General features: G+C 38.1%; 1 protein-coding gene across 2 annotated transcripts in view; it reads left to right on the top strand.

Annotated features, from left to right (window-relative positions):
• The first annotated feature begins 345 nt into the window (after positions 1-345).
• The window catches only part of Fbxl5 (F-box and leucine rich repeat protein 5), a 40,750-nt gene continuing 21,013 nt past the window's right edge, over positions 346-20,082 (top strand). Inside the window, exons 1-5 of one of the 2 annotated variants that reach the window (XM_059275828.1) lie at positions 346-450; positions 9,823-10,038; positions 13,544-13,639; positions 15,640-15,826; positions 18,366-18,548. In XM_059275828.1, coding sequence (XP_059131811.1) covers positions 448-450; positions 9,823-10,038; positions 13,544-13,639; positions 15,640-15,826; positions 18,366-18,548 — 685 coding nt within the window. In that variant the 5' untranslated portion in view covers positions 346-447. Of the gene's footprint in view, positions 451-1,402; positions 1,581-9,822; positions 10,039-13,543; positions 13,640-15,639; positions 15,827-18,365; positions 18,549-20,082 lie in introns of those variants that run through there. The other variant, XM_059275827.1, reaches the window with a different exon arrangement.

Raw genomic sequence — 20,082 nt, 5'->3', positions numbered from 1 at the left:
GTTCAGTAAGCCTCCCCCCCCCACCCCCGCCCTCCAGTTCTTCAGCCACCTCTTTTTCCCAACTACCACAGCACACAGGAGTGAACTTCCTGTCAGACCTAGATTCATGTGGCCAGAATTTTCACTTACTGATGTGTGAAACCTTGGGCAATGTCTTTATTTCCTACCTCATAGTTGTTTTCTCTAACACTGTTTACAGACATTATTTATGTTGAGCCAGATACTCCTATCAGCACTTCAAATATATGTATTTAATTCTCCTTAAAATGTTATGAAGAATGTATCTCCCCCCCACACACACACACATTTTACGGAAGAGAATATAGAGGTTGGAACACAGAAGTCCTGGAACTTTCCTAAGTTAGTACAACTAGGGTTTGGTGAAACTGAACCTAATTTTCATCTCCGGAGTCGTGTTTTCCTGCTCACCTTGCATGTTAACATCAAATGGTAAGATTAGAACTACACAGATGCGCTCCAGGGTTCTTTCTCACCTCCTTCTAACCCACTTTTGAACGTTTGATTACTTTTACCCGTTGCCATGAATCTGTGGTAGGAGATAAAAAGGTGAATATGGCTAGTCTTCTGCTTACTGTCCCGAAGTTTATGGCTATTAACACATTCTTCCCGGGGTTCTCAGCCTTGCCCTCCTCTCTCCATCAGTCCTAAAGCCCCAGATGACAGCTGCTTCCATCAGGTGGGAAAAGTCTCCTGGAGGGCTTAGACGAGGCCAGGTGAAGTGTAGGGGCGAGACCTCCCGGCCTCTGTCTGAGCAGTGACCTCATTTAAGGCCTTCTTCCTGTGTCTGAGCCTCTTCGGCTTAAAATGGCGGGATTTGTGCTAAGGCTCTTTCCCCATTAGACCGCCATGATGGCTCGCCCTTCCCCCACCAGGCTCATCGGGCCGCTCTGGGGCTGTGGTTCCGGGGGGCTGAGGTGTCTGCCCTCCCTCTGGCCTCTCCAGTTCCCCACGCGCCGTGGCGTGAGGAGACGTTGCCGCGTCCCCAGCACTCAGCCACAGGGCGCGGAGGCCAGGCTAGCCAAGGCCCAGGGCGAGCAGCCCCGGGCTACCTAACCCCGAGGCTCTCACAGTCACCCGGGCCGGGGCGCCTAGGCTCGACCCGACCACGCAGGTCGGCTGCCCCCGCCTTAGGGCACGGAGGGGGGCCCTTGAGGACCCCCGCCCTCAGACAGTGCGTTCTGAGGAGACCATGGAACGCTCAGGCCTCCCCACAGCACAGGGAGAGGACCAGGAACGAGCCTGCGGCGGGGAGGCGGGAGCCCGACGCCTCAGCGCCGGCCGGTCACGTGGGCGGCAGCCCCGCATGGCGGCGGCCCGCGCGCGCCCCCGCGCCCCGGCCCCACGGAGCAGCCCGGGCGCGCGCGCCGACGGGGCGGGCGCATGCGCAGGGGGGCGCGCCGCCTCTGTCCCGCGGCGAGGGTGTCTATGGAGAGGCGGCGGCCGCGGCTGCTGAGGCGGACGCTGAGGCAGCGGCGATGGCGCCCTTCCCCGATGAAGTGGACGTCTTCACCGCCCCGCACTGGCGGATGAAGCAGCTGGTGGGGCGCTACTGCGACAAGGTAACGGGAGCGCGGGGCGGAGGGCGGCGCGGAGGAACGGGCGGGTTCCGGGGACGGCCTGGCCTGCGAGCCTCCCGCAACCCCCCGCGTTGGCGCCGTGCGAGCTGCCGCCTGCGTCCCCGTCTCCCCCCCCCCCCCGGCGCGGCTCCCGCACCTTCCCGCCCGGGGACCCTGGGAAACCCGGGCGGGCCGCGGCCTGGGACGTGCCCTCGGGGCGCGCGGCGCCTGCCCAGCGTCCTGCTGGCGGGTCTGGCCTGTGCGGGGGTGAGGGGCGCTCCCGGTTCCCCGCAGCCTCCGCCGCTGGCCCTTCAGGGTTGTGGGGACCCGGGGTCGGCCTCCCGCGGGGGCTCCGGGTCACGTCCGCAGGCCGCTTCTGCGGTGGCCCACCGCAGTACTGCCCGCACGGCCCCTCCGGGCTCTTGGAGTCGCTTTGCAAACACTGCATCCTCCGCCTGGACCTGTGACTTGCTTCCTGGCCCCACGGGCAGCGGCTTCCAGCCTCCCTGGAGCCGGCTTGTTTGCCCTTCCAGCTTTGCACTGGTTTGCTTCCGTGTGCAAGCCCGGTGCAGGGACTTGGGGGAAGCCTTGCACTCCACGTTTCTGCTTATCTTTTCCTCTTCCAGCTTTTTTATTTTCCTGAATATTTATTCCCTGTAGATTTTGTTCCAGGACAGCTAGCTGTTCCCCTGTTGGGACTTTTCAACTGGAATCAGAAGAGAGGGGCTCTTAAGAAAAGTTGGTTTGCTGTAGAACGCGTTTTGGACTTTTTCATTGATGTAGCCTAAGTTGAAGTACTGTTGTGGAGATGAGTTAAGGGCCTTTTTCTAATGATTCCTAAAATTCCCAATTGTCAGTTTGTGTTTGGAAGGTCATCGATGGGTAAACTCTGGTAGTCATGTGTTTTGTAAAAATGAATCAAATAAATAGCTGTTAAGTAATTATTTCTTAAACATAGAATTACGTTGAGTTTTCAGAAATTACATAGAATGTATACAACTGTTAACAGCAAACAAGAGTTGTCTTACAACCCAGAGAGGTGCTTGGAAAGAACCCAGTGTATTCACTGGTAGGTCACAGGAAGACCAGCAGTTTGAAGTTTTAGATTTTAGCATTCCTGTCCCACAACCATTTCTCTCCCTCCATTTTGGGAAAAGAAAAACAAAACGAAAAACCAAACCTAGTCAGAGCTCAGGTGTACTTTTAAACACCAGGACTGTTTAGGATCATGGTTCTCCACTTAGTTGCTTCTTAATGAACTCCAAAGCTCTTTAAAATCTTGGTGCCTGGACCCCCATTCGTATTGGAATCTGCACGTAGAACCCAGATATCAAGTGTAATTTAGAGGTCTCAGGTGAGAGGGGGTACAGCGAGGGCGATTATCTTGTACCCGGGAGAAGCTTAATGATTGGCTAAGCCTTGAGCCGAAGAGTATAATCTTGCATTTTTCAGTTAGTGGTTTTCTTTTGATAATCTCCACCTTTTGGGTTTTCTTTTCCCTCCCACTATCCTTTAATTTCAGGCAAGGACAAAAAGTTTTATTTTGTTTTGTTTTTTCCATTTTCTTAAAAAGCAAAAGGGGAATTTAATGAGGACTGATTGAATCCAAGACTATTCTCTGGTTTGTTTTGGCGAGAGATAGTCCAGAGACCAGATAAGGGGAAATTTTATCAAATTGTACATTTTCCTAGGAGCTTTCTAGTACTTAAGATGTTTCAGATTGCCAAAGGATTATGACCTTCCCAAATAATCAAAATTTGTAATGTACTACCCAGGCTCTTTTAAAAAAATTACTCTTTTGTTTTGATACTGTTTTGGGGACAGTTTTCTTCCCTAGTCTAGGCTGGCCTTGAGAACTCACTACATTGCAGAGACTGGCCTTGAACTCCTGATCTTCCTGCTTCCACCTTCCAGGTTCAAGATTTACAGGCATTTGTCACCCAACGGGGAACAGTCATTATTTTTGTGTCTCTTTTTGGTGTTTGAGAACATTTGAGCAAATTTTGAAAATGCAGTTGACTTAAATAATGAGTCAAATGAGATTCTTTTCCAGTAGTGAAATGTTCCCTATTGTATAACCAGTTTAATAAGAAGCGTTTTTAAGTTGGTATGGCTTTAGTCAAAATTGCCACTGATTTATTCCCAGCATTGTAAAAAAGTCACTAATTCTGAATTAATTGCATGTGGTTAATGAGCTTATCACTTATATTCATCAAGAATACTGAAGGTTTCAGTTTTCTTAACTGTGACCAGGGTAATTTAGTGAAGGAGAAAGAACCGCATGGGGATTTCATCATTTTTTCTCGTTGCCAATCATCAGTGGAAGGGTCTCTGGATGTCTTTTGTGAGCAAAAGTAGGAAAATAACTGGTTTGTGATGGTAGAACAGCCTTAAAGAATGAAGGGTTGTTTTGATTACTTTGTCGTTTCAAGATTTGCTGTCGTCATCTTTCTTTTGGTTGTATAGATCAAGGGTATCTGATCCAACCAACCTCCAGGAAAACTGCAAAATGAGAACTAGGCTTTGGTTGAAACTAAAGTGCTACAAAGTGTGTTATTTCACTGTATTCTAAATATTGATTAAGAATGTCCAGAAACCATAGAGATTTCAGTTTTATTCCCAGTATTGAACTTGTAAAAACACAGTATATTCAAAAAGTGTTTTCTTTAGGAGTATCAAATCAGTTTTTCTATGTTTTGAGTAATTTACTTAGAGCAAATTATTAAGTTGTTACAGATTACATTAAATATTTCTGTATAATAGCTTAATATGTTGCCTGTGGATTTTCTCGTATAAAAAAAGTCACCCAGACAAAATATAAGCTTGGAGGAGGGGAAGTGGATGCAAAATCCCTAACCTAGAAGCCATTTGCAACTGATACCTGATTTTCTCTAATGGATTGTCACTGGGTATATCTACTATACTCTCTTTGCCCAGGGTAGTTGGCAACCACAAAACAGACTATAGTGTGTGTATGTGCAGTTTTTGTTTTGTCTTGGTATTTTTGTCTTACTGGTTTTGTTAATTTGGTTTTGAATATGTAGTATGGAAAGGTTTCTTTATCTTTGCTATGCAGACAGCAGGCCTTTGGTGTAAGTAAAACTATTGTTTGTTTCTGTATTATACCTGGGGATTTGTAGGCCTGGATTGCTTGGGTGAGGCCTTATGTAAACTAGTGATAGATCCATAACCACCAAGTCAGTAGTATTAAGACTCCCAACTTAATTTTCTTCATTTAAAGCTACAGTAGTTTTTGATTTGTTTTGTAACAGTCTTCTGAGAGTCTTGTTTCATAATTCACTGACCTCCCAAATTGGGATGTGTAGTTAAAATTTGCACCAAATGGTTTATAATCCTTTCCCTACTTTCTTCCCAATTTTCAGCATTCCCTTCAATCCTCAGGACTTAATTCCATTAATTTTTTTCTGTTGTCATTGTGAGATGTGATTGCTGTTCTTAGGAGTTCACAGTAGGAGTTCACAGTTTCGTACACACTATCATCTATGATAATACAGAAGTCCAAGAGGAGTGCAGTGGGAGCAAAAGGAAGTCCACGGTCAAGTCCACAGTGAACACGAGGAGTCGTCTCTGAAGTGGTTTCTATAGAGATCTCCAGATGTATACATAGACAGGTTATAGAAAAGTTGAAGCGAGGGGCTTGAGAAATGGCGTAGCAATTAAGGGCACAAGTTGTTCTTCCAAAGGACCCAGGTTCTATTCCAGCACAACATGGCAGGTCACAACAGCCTGTAGCTCCAGTTCTAGGGGATCTGATGCTCCCATCTATCCTCATGGGCATCAGATAGGCATGTGTGCATAGACATACCCACAGGCAACACATCCCCAGCCCCTGAAAAAATTAAGTGGTGAAAGCAGTTAGAGGGTGTTTAAGTTTTTCAAATAAGGATATTAAGAAATGTCATATACTTTTATCATTTATAAAAAAGGGTATTTTATAAAACTAAGAAGAAGTAAACGCAGAGTTGAATAGATTACTTTCAGAAACTTGAATGTAGCTTTATGGTCAGTTGGGTTTTTTTTTTTTAATAAAAATGTACTGGCATTTGGACAGTTGACTTAGTGAACATAATACTGAATTTTGAGCTGACAGGAAGGAAAGGGAGTTTAATGGATTCTTACTACATACTGACATTATTTCTTTAATCCTTACAAGAGCTTTGTAAGACAAGTGTTATCCCTCATTTAAAAGTGAGGAAATAGTCTTAGTGGTTAAATAACTTACCTAGCTCACTCAGCAATTAGTAGAGCCTAAATTTTAATCCTAGAAATTTTTTTCTCCCTCAGAAAGCCATGATTTTTAGCCTTCCTCACTTGTTGGTTATTACTGTTTTTATGCAAAACAGTTTATTTATAGGTCATTTTTCCATCTATAAATTTGGCTAGGGCATACAAAAGCTTCTTCATTGAGTGTATATCTACACTACAAGTCAGTTATCCATTTTCATGTGAAAAATACCGGGTTATTGTTTTACTGTTTGTTGATTGTGTGTGTCTTGTTATATGTAGGTTCTTTGTTGACTGTGTATATTATTGTGTAGGCTACTAGTGAGCCTTCATTCTATCATAGAGCATTGTTTTTCACAGTATATCTTATGACTCGTTTTAAATCAACATTGTGCATGAGAAATATCATTGAAAAAGGAAAGTGGAAATGTAAATACATGTAAATGTACAGAGGGAGATAGTTTTTCCTGAATTCTCTTTGAAGTGTTTGTTCTCTGGATTTCACTACATTGTTTCACCATATTTTATATAGTGAGGGATTGACAAGATCATTTGTAATAAACAGTATTAGGGAAACACTTTGCTGGAGCAGCATTTCTCAGCTAAAGCACTGTTGACATTTGGGCTACAGAATTTGTTGTGGGGGCTGCCCTCTGCATTGTAAAATGTTTTAGTCACATTCTTGGCTCATACTCACCCTATGTCACTAGCACTTCTCCATTGGTGACAAACTAAACTGTCCCTAGACCTTCCCTTTTTATCTCCTGGGGGACAGTGTTCATTACAGTGAGACCTTTTTTTGTTCTGACCAGTTACTGTCTTGCATCCAAAAAGATAGCTTTCTGTGTGGGATAGACATTTTATCTATGACATATGTTAGTTACAGAAGCTAAATCTCCATTGTTGCATAGTTATGTGATTTAGGGCAAATTATTTAATACAAATGAAGCTATTTTCTTCACCTGTTGTATAAATATTTTTTTTCTCCAGAAAGCACTTTTCAGATCTTAATATTTTTTTCCAGCTTTAAAATGTAGTTGACAAAATTATATATATTCAAGATATACAGTGGTATGGTATACATTTACATTGTTTAATAATTACCCACATCTAATTGATTAACCCATCCATTAATATAGTTATAATTTGTGTATAGATAGAAGAAAATACACTTCAGATGTACTCTGTTAGTAACTTTCAAATACAGACTAGCTTGTTAACTGTAACGACTTTCTTAACTCATGAGTGTATTGTGTACTTTTTGGACATTAAAACTTAATGGCTATTAATGCTTTTTAAGAATTATTTTTTCATCTTGGGGTTGAGAACAAACCTATAGCTTTTTGCTTGTTAGGATGGCTTTCTATTGCTAAGGTATGTCCCTATGCTCTTATACTAAGACTTTTTAAGCACCCGTAACACCCCCACCCCTGATTGAAGCAAAATTACCCATGGTATTATTTGCAGATATTAGCCACTAATGAAGCTTGTTGTAATCTGGTATGATGTTTCTGAACATTCTTAAAATTTAAAGTGTGAATTGCTTCAAGTCTGTTGTACATAATTGTTTTTAATATGAAAAGGAGCTAAGCATTATTTTTACATTGAAAACATATTTTGTGACATGTGAAAATTGTATGAAACTTTAAACTTCAGTGTCCTTAAATACAAAATTTTATAGAAATAAATTAACAGTCATCTGCTTACGTGTCATCTGTGATTCCTCTTTGGGCTGTAGCAGCTGAGTTGAGTATTTGGTGTAGGCCTCTAGTCTGGGAAAATTTAAATATTTACTGTCTGGCTCTACAGAAATGTTGACAACCCTGTTCTAGATGATTGACTCATGTATTATGGTTAACTATTTGTTGTCTTCTCTTCAGTAGAGTGTCAACCCCATGACAGCAGAGGTCTTTATTTTGTTCCCTGTGTGTTCCCACGTACCAAGACAGTATCTAGCCCATCATAGCTGTTCACCAGTTATTGAAATAGAGCAAGAAGTATCTGAATTTATAAAAGTGAATATGTAAGCGATGGTAACCCTGTGAAGTATAAGCATTTTGTTCCCAATTAACACAAAGTAGAAACAAAGACACTGAGAGACAAAAGTTCCCTAGCTAAATAAATGATAGAGCCGGGTCTCTTAGAGAATCAGAATCTATGGATCTCTGTGATTCTTATGATAATACTTACTGCCTTTTAAAGAAGATACCTAGTCACTTCTGTTCTGTGTAGATTGGCTTTACTTCAGTCTTAATGCCACCTTTTTCAGTGTTCTTCCATCACAGTTCTTACTGTGAAAGGCTAGTAAGACAGCTTAGAATGTACTCCTCTTCAAGAAGACAGAACCACACTTTGGAAAGAAGCCTAACAAGTTTGGTGTTAGTAACATTTGCCCTCTAATTTATCTACCTGTTGTATTTAACCTAATCGTTTCCCATTTAAAATGAATTTTGTAATTAGAATTGAACACTAGAAGTTAGATTTAATATAGATAATGAGATATTTGAATATTGCTTTGAATTTATTTGTGTATTTATTTAGGCAGGGTCTCGGTACATAGCCCTGGCTATCCTGGAACTCAGTATATAGACCAGTGTCTTAAGTTAGGGTTTCTATTGCTGTGAAGAGACACTATGACCATGGCAACTCTTATAAAAGAAAACATTTAATTGGGGTGGCTTACAGTTCAGAGGTTTAGTCTGTTATCATCATGGTGAGACATGGCAGCATCCAGGTAGACATGGTACTGAGAATGAGCTGAGAGTTTTACATCCTGATCCATAGACAACAGGAAGTGAACTGGCACACTGGGCATAGCTTGAGCATGTATGAGACCTCAAAGCCTGCTTCCACAGTAACACACTTTCTCTAACAAAGCCACACCTGCTTCAACAAGGTCACACCTCCTAATAGTGCCACTCCCTATGAGCCAAGCATTCAAACATATGAGTCTATGGGGGCCATATCTCTAGAAACCACCACAACCAGGCTGGCCTTGAACTCACAGAGATCCACTTACCTCTGCCCTAAATTTTGAGAGTAAAGGCCTGTGCCACCATGCTCAGCTTACTTTGAATTTTGAAACAAATTTCTTGATGTGTGTGTTTTAGTATTAGAATTTAATTTTTTTATTAAGTGTGAAAGCTTGGAATTACACTGGAATGGGAATTTTTCTCCAATTGAATGCTAGAATTTAAAAAATGATGGCATACTTAAGGTGTTACATATTTATGTCAGTTTTCTTAAAAATATACTTCTCCTGTGGTTGTGGTGGCTCATGCCTTTAGTTCCATCAGCTCTTGGGGTACAGAAGGCAGGTAGGTCTCTGTGAGTTCGAGACCAGCCTGGTTTACATAGTGAGTTCCAGGCTAACCAGGGACCTTATCTCAAAAAAGAAAATGTGTGTGTATGTGTGTGTGTGTGTGTGTGTGTGTGTGTGTACATATGTACAGTTTTCTTAAATTATCTAGTAATAGTCTATCTAATAGCTCTATATTTTATACTTACTTCCTAAACAGATCAGTTTCATCTTGACACTAAAACTTACAGTGAAATATTTTCCCAGTTTTAAATTGTAGTAGTATAATAACATGAAAAACATTTTGAACAAAGAAAAGGAAGCCACATTATCCTAAGCTTATTCTTCTAATGTAGGTGTCTTCGGTATGATTTATGATACAGATAGAGTAATTGAAAATTAGACTTGGAGGGAACTGGGTCTGATCATTTTTATTTGGGTAAACTATGTGACTTTTTTTTCCTTTCTCACCAGGTATTTATTTGAGAATGCCAGCCAACATCTTCTTAGTGTAGGGGACTCTAAAATTATACATCTATGAATTATTCTTTTTTAATGAATTTCCTTTATTTGTACTATGACATAATTGATGTAAAGGAACTATCTTGCTATATAAAAAATTTAGGTATACATTTGAATGTTTCTTGTTACATTGTCTTATGTTTACATCTATTTACTATGTCTTTTTAAATTTTTATTCAGCTTTCTAAAACGAACTTTTCCAACAACAATGACTTCCGTGCTCTTCTCCAGTCTTTGTATGCTACTTTCAAGGAGTTTAAAATGCATGAGCAAATTGAAAATGAATACATTATTGGTTTACTTCAGCAACGCAGTCAGACCATCTATAATGTCCATTCTGACAATAAACTCTCTGAGATGCTTAGTCTCTTTGAAAAGGGGCTGAAGAATGTTAAGGTGAGTTGAAAATTCATATGTAACTATTAGAAATAGTGCCAACCTGTCATTGTAATTTTTATTAGCAACTTTAGGAAATGGTATTATTTTAAAGATATTTCATTTATTCATGATGCCTAGGAAGGCTGTTCATCAAGAATGGTTGCAGTGGAGGCTTGTAGTAAGGCGGAGAGATAAAGTTCAACTCTGGATGCAAGAAAAACCAGGAGTTAAGAGCTAAGTCACAAGAGCTAGTAGATGGAAAATTACTGAGAGAAAAGATTAGGACCAGGAGAATTCTTATTGCATTAACTCTTTAGGATTTTTGCTGAAGATAGGCCAGGGTATTAAATCGTAGAGGCTGAGGGGGTAGTGAGGGATTTGTTTAGATACTGCCATAGTCACATACTGAAAGTAGATGATGATTGTTAAACTGACTCAGTAGGATTCTTCCCAAAATTGAACTGAGAGGCTAAGGACAGAGTCTAAGGTCCCATTTAATTGAAAATGGGTTCAGAGGATCTGGCTCAGGTATGGTGACAGTCTTTGGAAACTGGCTCTTTATTAATGCCTAGTGAAGTCTTCTTTTTGGTGAATACTGACCACCAAATTTTAAAGTGTTGTAAGTTGGAATTTTAATTACCATGAAATTGTTACAAACATTTGCCAAATTCTTAAAAAAAAAAAAAAAAAGCTATCAATGTGGGTACTGATGACTAAAGGTATAATTTTTGTTTAGGGTAACACTTCAGTTCCATACATTTTATTTAAAATTAAAGATGGGGCCAGATATGGAGGCATATATCTTTAATCCAGTACTCTGGAGGCAGAAGAAAGTGTGTATTTATGAGTTCAAGGCCAGTCAGGGCTACATAGTGAGACCTTTTCTCAAACAAAATAAAATTGAGGGTGGAAGATATAATTCAGTAGTAGAGTTCTTGCCTAGCATGAGCAAGGCCTTGTCTCCAGTCTGTAACAGTGGGAAAAAATGGAATGGCAGCTATAGTGTTTACTGGATTTTATTTTTCCCTATTGTAGGAAGCAGAATGGTTAAAGACAACGATTTCAGTTGTATGGCACTTGTCTGAAATTCTAGTAGTCAGGAGAATGAGGCAGGAGAGTCACTAGTTCAAGACCAGCCTAGGGTACATAGTGAGATTTTTTATCTCAAAAACAAATTAATATTGAACAAGAAAATGAAATGCATTTGTGAGTATGGTTTAGGATAAGGATGTATGTACATTTTCTTAATAATATTTGTCTTAAAAAATATTTGAAAGTTAAACTTTGTTTAACCTTTTCAGTTCAATGAAGCATAGGAGTAACTTATAACTCCATCAAGCCATCTTATACCCTTTACTTAGATACTTTGCTTTAGAAAGGTGATTCAGTAAGAGGGAGGATTAATTTTGAAGGACTGAGAACACTCAAACTGAAGACCATTATTAAGAAATTCTACCAGTAGTCTCTGGAAGAAGGAACACTTGGTAGATATCCAGAGGGGAGGTGGTTGGTTAGTAGAGGAAATCATACTGGATAGTAGCAGAAGGGAGATTTACTTTTCTATTGAGTACTCCTTGTACTCTTGGTGTTTTAGATCATATTCATGTATTATGTAGTCAGTGTTTCTGAACCAAAGTAGTGGTTGTTAAAAATATAGGTGAAGGGACATGCTTGAAAATGATGTAGGATGTAGCTGAAAGTTTTCCTGTATCCTGCCTGGCCCGTGGTCAGGACAAATCTCTCTCACCGTCAGTCCCACAGCAGCTCAGACCCAAATAAACACACACAGGCTAATATTTTAAACTATGGCCATGGCAAGCTTCTTGTTATCTAGTTCTTACATCTTAAATTAACCCACTTCTGTAAATATGTACTTTGCCATGTGGCTCGTGGCTTGCCGGTGTCTTTACATTTTGTTTCTTCTGGCAGTGGCAGCGTCTCCCCTGCTCTATCTTCTTCCTTCCTCTCTCTCTCTTTAGAATGTCCCGCCTAACCTTATTCTGCCTCACCATTGGCTGAACAGCTTTATTTATCAACCAATCAGAGCAACACATTTTCACAGCATACAGTATGACGTCACCTATCAGTAGGATATGAGACCAATGGAATACTGTAATTATATAAAGTGGTAGAGGAAAAGAGAAAGAGGAGTGAGAATGGTATTGGACTTTGTATGTGCAAGAAGGCTAGGGATTAAGGCTTATTCTGAACTATTTATGTAATATAAGTGTGTATTTATTAATAGGAAGAGAAGGCATTGATGAATTTGAAGAGCACAAAGAAAGAACTAGTGCGAAAAAGAAATTTTATAATTATTAGGATACAAGTGTAATTGGAAGCCATACATCTGGATAATGCTTAAAGGATGTATAAAATCTCAGCAGAATTCAACATTGAACTGAATATTGGAAAGTAATTGAATACATTATCTAAACGAAAAAGCTGGCCACAATAGCAATGAAATAGTAGTTGTCTTAGTTACTTTTTATTGCTGTAATAAAACACCATGACCAAGACAACTTATCAAAGGGTTTATTTGGAGCTTACATTTCCAGAGGGATGAGTCCATGAACATCCCGGTGTGCCTGGTGTGTGTGTGTATGTGTGTGTGTGTGAGTGTTAGCAGGTAGGTGTAGTGATGGGAACTAGAGGCTGAGAGCTGAGTGAGTATTCAGTTCTTAAATCACCAATAGGAAGCAGGAAGTAGAGAGACTGAGCTTGAAATTAACAGGAAATGATGAGAATTTTTATCCCTCAAATTCTGCCCTTTTAGCAAGGCCACACTTCCTAGGTCTCCCCAAACAGTGCCGCTAATTAGGGACCAAAATTCCAATCCCAAAGCCTTTGGGGGAACATTCTCATTCAAATCACCACAGTATCAGCATATTTTTAAATATTTCATCATTTTGTCAGTTTCCCATAGTTTTACATTGAGGAGAGAGAAAAGATGGATAAGTTGCAGGGAGATGTGGTTTTAATTCATATGTGGAAGAAATGTTTGACTATTGAGAGGTATCTAGAATTAGAATGATTTACTTTAAAATGTGAGTTTCTTGCCTTTAGAAATGTTGATAGTAATATATGTTGCCTGTTAGGATAACATAAAATATATTATAAAAACTTTTTATAGTATATTTAAAATATACTTGCTATATTTTAATAAAATTAATTTATTAGAGTTACTAAGGAATTTAAAGCTTATTATTTTAAGGGCTGTGAGTGGGAGGTGGTGCCAAGGCTGAGGGTACAGTATCAGACATGTTAGCAAGTGCTCCGGCACTGAGCTGCATCCTAGCTCTAAGGACATCTTTATGCTAAAAGAAAACTAAGTTGACTTCCTGGAATCAGGCAGACCTTTGCATATATTTGAGAGTGTCTTACTGTGTTGCCCTGACTGGTCTGGAACTTGCTGTGATACCAGGCTGGTCTCAAACTTAGAAATCTATTTGCTGCTGCCTTCTGAGTGCTGGCATTAATGATATATGTCTCCACTTCCTGCTAAATGTGTATTTTTTGTTTCTAGAATGAGTATGAACAGTTAAATTATGCAAAACAGCTGAAAGAGAGATTGGAGGCTTTTACAAGAGATTTTCTTCCTCACATGAAAGAAGAAGAAGAGGTAAGCAGAGTTTTTCTTTGTTGTGATTTATAGTCATAATTTAACAGAAAATATAATTTTGCCTTAGGTTCTTTAAAATAATGCATAAAAAGAAAATGTTCTGTTGATGGAGTGAATCCTCTGTTTCTTTTTGGGAACAGGAATGGAATCCAGTGAGATTTTATTTTTTTAGAAAGGTGGCTACTTTGATTGAATGGATGACTTTAATTACTTAAGAAATATGTATTTTTATGTGTGATGGCACTGTGATACATGTTCATAATTGTCACTAATTTTTGAAAGCCTTTAGAAAATTCTGTAAATCTTTAAATATCTTATGTATGCTAGGTTGAAAGAGTTTTTAGAATTTTTTTCGTGAGTAGACTTGAGTAATTAAATGGTTGTTTTAAATTTATCACTGTTGTGCCTCATGTACATGAAATATAGCATATCAGTAAATACATGGCAAACAATTTTTCTTCTTTCAGTAATATTAGTATCCAGCATAAGATACAGAGAAACTATCCTATGAGGACTGGATACTATTGCTTTCTTTCTTTCTTTTTGTTTTTTTGAGATTTATTTTTATTTTACATGTATGAGTGTTTCATCTCTATGTTTGCGTGAGCACTGTGTGCCAAAAGATGACATCAGATTCCCTGGACTGAGGTTACAGATGATTTTGAGTCATCATATGGGTGCTGGAAGCCAAACCCAGGTCCTTGGCAAGAGCAGCAAGTTGTCTTAACTAACTAGCCATCTCTCTAGCCCTAGTTTGAAAAACAAAACATTTATTGTGCATTTGGGAATTGTTTCCCTTCCACCATGGGTTCTGGGAATTGAACTCAGGTCATCAGTCTTGGTAGCAAATACTGTTACCCACTAAGCCAACTTTTTGGCTTCTGGATACTGTTTTTTTTTTTTTAGCTGTAAATCATACATTGTGATTTGCAATATGGTTTCACCTTATAATCGGCTTGATAATAAAAAGAAATGCAAACTATTTTCTAAACTCTTCCCAGAATGGGAAGAATTGATTTGGTGATCTTTCATTGGTACTTGATGGTATCTCATCAGTTTTTATATTGTAATATGTATCCAATGCTTAAATCAAGGTTAAGCATTTTTTCTTTTTATTGAAAATAAGTTTTTCTTTTTCTCTCACATAATATATCCTGGCTATGGTTTCCCCTTTCTCCCTACCTCCCCTCCCATGTAGATCCCCACCCCCTTTCTGTCTCATTAGAAAACAAACAGGCTTCTATGGGATAATAATATAATATAAAGCAAAATCTTAACGCCTCAGAATTGCACAAACCAAACAAAAAGAAGGAAAAGAGAAGGCAAAATCAGAGACCCATTCGTTTGCACACTCAGGAATGCCATAAAAACACCAAACTGGAAGCTATAATATGTATGTAAAGGATCCTGTAGGGTAAGAAGAGAAGAAAAAATTATATATATATATATATATATATATATATATATATAATATTATATATTATACACTATATCCTGTTCTATAGGCAGACACACACACACACACACACACACACACACACACACACACACACACACACACAGAGAGCCTGGCATGGCCTTTTGAAACCCTGAATCACATCTTCAGTGATGCCCTTCCTTCAACAAGACCACACCTCTTAATCCTTCTTAAATAATGCCATTCCCTAATGACTAAGCATTCAAATATGTGAGCCTATGGGGGCCATTCTTATTCAAATCACCACAGGCAGGTATTGGGCTAAATATCTAACAATAAATAACAAAGTGATTGACTGTTTAACAAGCTTGGTACAGAAAAATCTTGTTCTTTAAAATTGTATAGAGGCCTGCAAAATCATAGAAAAAGATCCTTTTTTAATATTCTTTAAAAAGTTTAGTTTAGTGATAATAACTATAATTTTTATCTCTTTGAAATGTATGTTCATAATACTGAACTTGAGTCATTAGTAAAGGGTTTTGAGTAAATTGAAAATCTTTCCCTACAAATTCTTTTAAATTAGGTTTTTCAGCCCATGTTAATGGAATATTTTACCTATGAAGAGCTTAAAGATATCAAAAAGAAAGTGATTGCACAGCACTGCTCTCAGAAGGACACTGCAGAACTCCTTAGAGGTCTCAGTCTGTGGAATCAAGCTGAAGAGCGACAGAAATTTTTCAAATATTCTGTGGATGAAAAATCAGATACAGGTAAGATTCATCTATTTTGACAGAACTATTTGTTAGTGTAGTGCTATTGACATTTTGTTATAAATTATAGATTTTATTTAAGAAACAGTTGAAGTCAGGTTTATTCTATAGTCAGTTTAAGCCATTTATTTTTACTTAAAAATATAATTGAGGACAGTAGTTTCTATTGTAAAATTTAGTGTTTATAGTCTTCCATCTTGTAGGCTTGGGTTTCATGTAGTATAGTGATTCTCGAGTATAGTGATTCTTGAGTGAATTTGTAGGTATAAAATAAGTACTATTTTTGACCAATGAAAATCCAGGACTGCTATGTTCAGAGTAGTATTATAGTATCAGACAGCTTTCTGAGCTCTCTTGATCATACTGACAGGTTTAAATTTTTTCCTTTTCTTTCTATTGTATGTATATGGGTGTTTTGCCTGTTGTATGTCTATATCTCATGTGCATTCACTGCTTGCATCGGCTAGAAGAGGGCATCAGATTCCCTGGGACTGGAGTTATAGTTGGTTGTGCACTACCATGTGATTCCTTTGAATGGAAACTGGATCCTCTAGAACAGCCAGTGTTCTTAACCTCTGGTCCATCTCTCCAGCTTTACATTGGCCATCTTTTATTTTTGTGTATTTTCATCAGTTTTCAAAGTCAGTTAACTTAAGAGCATTGTCCTTGACTTAGGATTCAATGTAGAATTTTTGGACTTTATAATGGCATGAAAGTGATTTGTATACTTCAGTTTTGCATTTTGATCATTTTTCAGCCTAGTTTATGTGCAGTATAAAACTTGGTAAATGTCTAAATACTAGGCAGCAGTGAGCCATGGTTCCTAGTCAACCATATCCATTCCAGGGGTCAACCATGTCGTTCACGTTGTTCGTGGAGAACAGTTGATAACTCTACAGCTCAACAGCTGTGGTGGTTGCTAAGTTTTGATACACTTTTGTTCCTGGTCAAATTTAACTTAGGATGGATTTATTGGGGATATAACTTCATTTTGAGTTAAGGAAAGGAACATTTATAATTTTATTTTCATCTTCTGATGTTTATCATTCTCTCAGTATATCTCCAGTAATGTTCAGGATAGTGAGTATGAGAGAAGCAAAGCAAAGCTTTTCTGTGTAGTTACTTTAAGAATTCATACAAGAAATGCAAATAAAATAGATGCTTACCTTTTCTAATAGACTGTTTACTTATTTTTATTTTTATTTATCTCAATAGCTTTGCTTTTTAAAACATTAAAAATATAGTTGGTTCCAGGTGTGGTTGTGCACACCATTAATCCCAGCACTCTGGAGGCACAGAAACAGACAGGTCTCTGAGTTTGAGGTCAGCCTAGTCTACATAGCAAATTCCAGGCCAGCCTGGGCTACATAGACAAAAGATAAACAAACAGAAGAACCCAAATAGTTGGCATCCTTAGTCTAGCAGAAATTCTTCTGCTTCTAGATATGTAATGACAGTGTTAGTCCTGTAAAATTTTTTGAAATTGGTATTTTTCCAATACTAAAGTAGTCAGATTCATGTTTAAACAAAAATAATTTTATAAGTTGAAGCTATGACTAAACCCATAAAGCTTATGAGCTTTACTCTTGAAATACAGCTTGTGCCCTAGATACCACACCAAAGCCTGTTATGTCTTGTTTAATTGTTACTATAAGATGGAATTTAAAAGCATCACACACATTTAATTTTCCCTCTCCTTCAAAGCAAATTATAGCAGCATTATGTTTAAAATATTTGGCATTTCAGAAGTGGCAGTTTAAAGTAGTTTGATCATAGTGTTTGTATAAGTGTTCTTTGTGAAGAACCAGATATACAAGATTCTCAAATTCTTTATAGTACTTTGGAGACAACTCATTCTTTTTTTCATTTTTCTTTGGAAAAATGCTACCACATTACAGGATCATAGGAAGTTGATTACCTAGTGACTTTCTACAATACTTAATAACAAAAGATTTCTTACCAGTGCACCAGGGACATTTATGCTTATTGAATTGGCACATAGTTTAAATAGGTTAAGGCATTTGTATATTAAAAAAATCAGATTTCATAGACCTTTTACATGGAATGTCAAAATCAAAGAGGGAACACTAGGAAGGAACTAACAGGAGCCTTAATGCATGAATAGCAAATATGAGCGTGTGTGTCATTAACAATGCCTTGTAGATCTAATAATCTGCCTGAGTATATGCTTGCTGATTTAAAGCAGTATAACCTGTTTGGTTCCTTTTTCAAATGATGCTGTTTATACTACAAAGTGAGTATTGTTTTTTCTATGACGCCTTTGTAAGAGGAAGTCAATTCTGTGTTCATTATTGTAGCTCCAACTGATGAAGTATGATCTGGGCCATGATAGTTTAACCCTACGGGTTCTTAACAAGTTCAACATCCCCATGTTACCTCTAATACGTGTTATTTCCTTTTCACATGTTGCAAGCAGGAAGGAATTAACTTCAGGCACTGGCTTTTACTTGTGTGATTATAATTTCTTACTGCATTGCTCACGCAGCCTTAATGTTAAAGATTTTCTTTTTTATTTCAGAAGCGGAAGTGTCAGAACACTCCACAGGTATAACCCATCTTCCTCCTGAGGTAATGCTGTCCATTTTCAGTTATCTTAATCCTCAAGAATTGTGTCGATGCAGTCAAGTCAGTACTAAGTGGTCTCAGCTGGCAAAAACAGGATCTTTGTGGAGACATCTTTACCCTGTTCATTGGGCCAGAGGTAGGTAAATGGGACTTTCAATTTGTTTAAAAAATATTTCAATCTGCCTTTCTAGACAGATACTCACAGCCATTAATCTGTAATGCCAGGGAAGGGAAACTTTGAGGGTTTGGCCAAAAAACAAATTTTATAGTTGATGTGGTTTTAGTATGTATTTTAGAAGAGCTAGCAATGGTGAAGTGTTCGTGAGTAAACTATATAATTGCTACTGTTTCCTTTAGAATAACTAGGAAAAAATATGTCAGACAGAGTGTAAAAAACACTGGTAAAACGTTGATAATTGTTTATGATAAACAGTGGGTACACAGATTCATTATATTATATCTTCGTATATATGACTATGGTTAGAATTTTTCAATAGTAAAAGTTTAAAGTAAATGTAATTGATTTTTAGAACTGTTAAATAATTGGATTATTTAAGTATTTTAAACATAGACTCAGTTCTATAAAATATGAAGGTGAGATACATACAGTTCTTATTTGGTCATGGCTTTAAGTAACCAACTCTGGTTTTGTCTTTAACATAGCTTTTTACAATGGTGGCTAATGTATTGTTCTTTTTTTTTTTTTTTTTTTTTTGGTTAATGTATTGTTCTTTAAACTACATTAATTTCATTGGGCTAAGTTACTTTCACATCTGAAGGTTTAGAGAAACTTTTCTTCTCATGTGCACATAAAAGAGTCATGAAATATTTACAGCTATTGTGTACTACATTGTTTTGTTGCTGAATTAAAATAGTGTCTTAAGTATACTTTCCCCTTATAGGACATTTTGCAATGGAAATACATATTTCTTAACAAAATTTTGACTTTTAAATTATGAGTCTTATTTAAAAACAGTTTATTTGGTAAAAAGTCAGATTCTTACTATATAGCCCGTGGCCTGGAGCTCAGAGAGATCCACCTGTCTCTTCCTTTGCCAGCACTGTTTTGAAAAGTGTCTTAATCTATTGGCTAAACTGACCTCATAATCTGTATCCTCCTGCATCACACTCCTTAGTGCTGGAGTTAGAGGCACTTCCTGAAGAAGTTTTAAAATAAGATGTTCTTAGATATTTAATGTTTTTGGAGTGATCAGAATTATTATTTTTGTATGGATTAATTTTTTCATATTGTCAGATGGTGAAATTTGAGTAAAAAAATCAAATAACGCATATGAATAAGTCAGCTTTTTCTTGTTAGGCTGTTTTTAATGAAGAATTAAGACAGATCCAAATGATGGTGTGAGTACCATCAAAGGTGATAATGCTGTGTTAATTTCATGAAGACACTGCATCTTAAATATGCTACTTCACTTTTTTTCTGTTTTTAACATATTTAGACCAAACCTTTGGTTAAAAATTCTTTTTGTTTATAATATTTTTGTCCCTGTCAGGGATATTTACAGTCTGGAGACATCTTTGCTTGTCCTAGTTCTGGTTATTATACCATCATCTAGTGCAGTGGTTCTTAATCTGTGGAACTTAGCCCTTTGTGGGTCTCATCAGATATTTACATTATGATTCATAACAGTAGCAAAATTATAGTTATGAAG

Source organism: Peromyscus eremicus, chromosome 10, assembly GCF_949786415.1.
Source record: "Peromyscus eremicus chromosome 10, PerEre_H2_v1, whole genome shotgun sequence".
In the NCBI taxonomy this organism is placed as follows: Eukaryota; Metazoa; Chordata; class Mammalia; order Rodentia; family Cricetidae; genus Peromyscus; species Peromyscus eremicus.
Note: the sequence above shows the minus strand (reverse complement) of the source record. Positions and strands in the feature narration are given on the sequence as shown.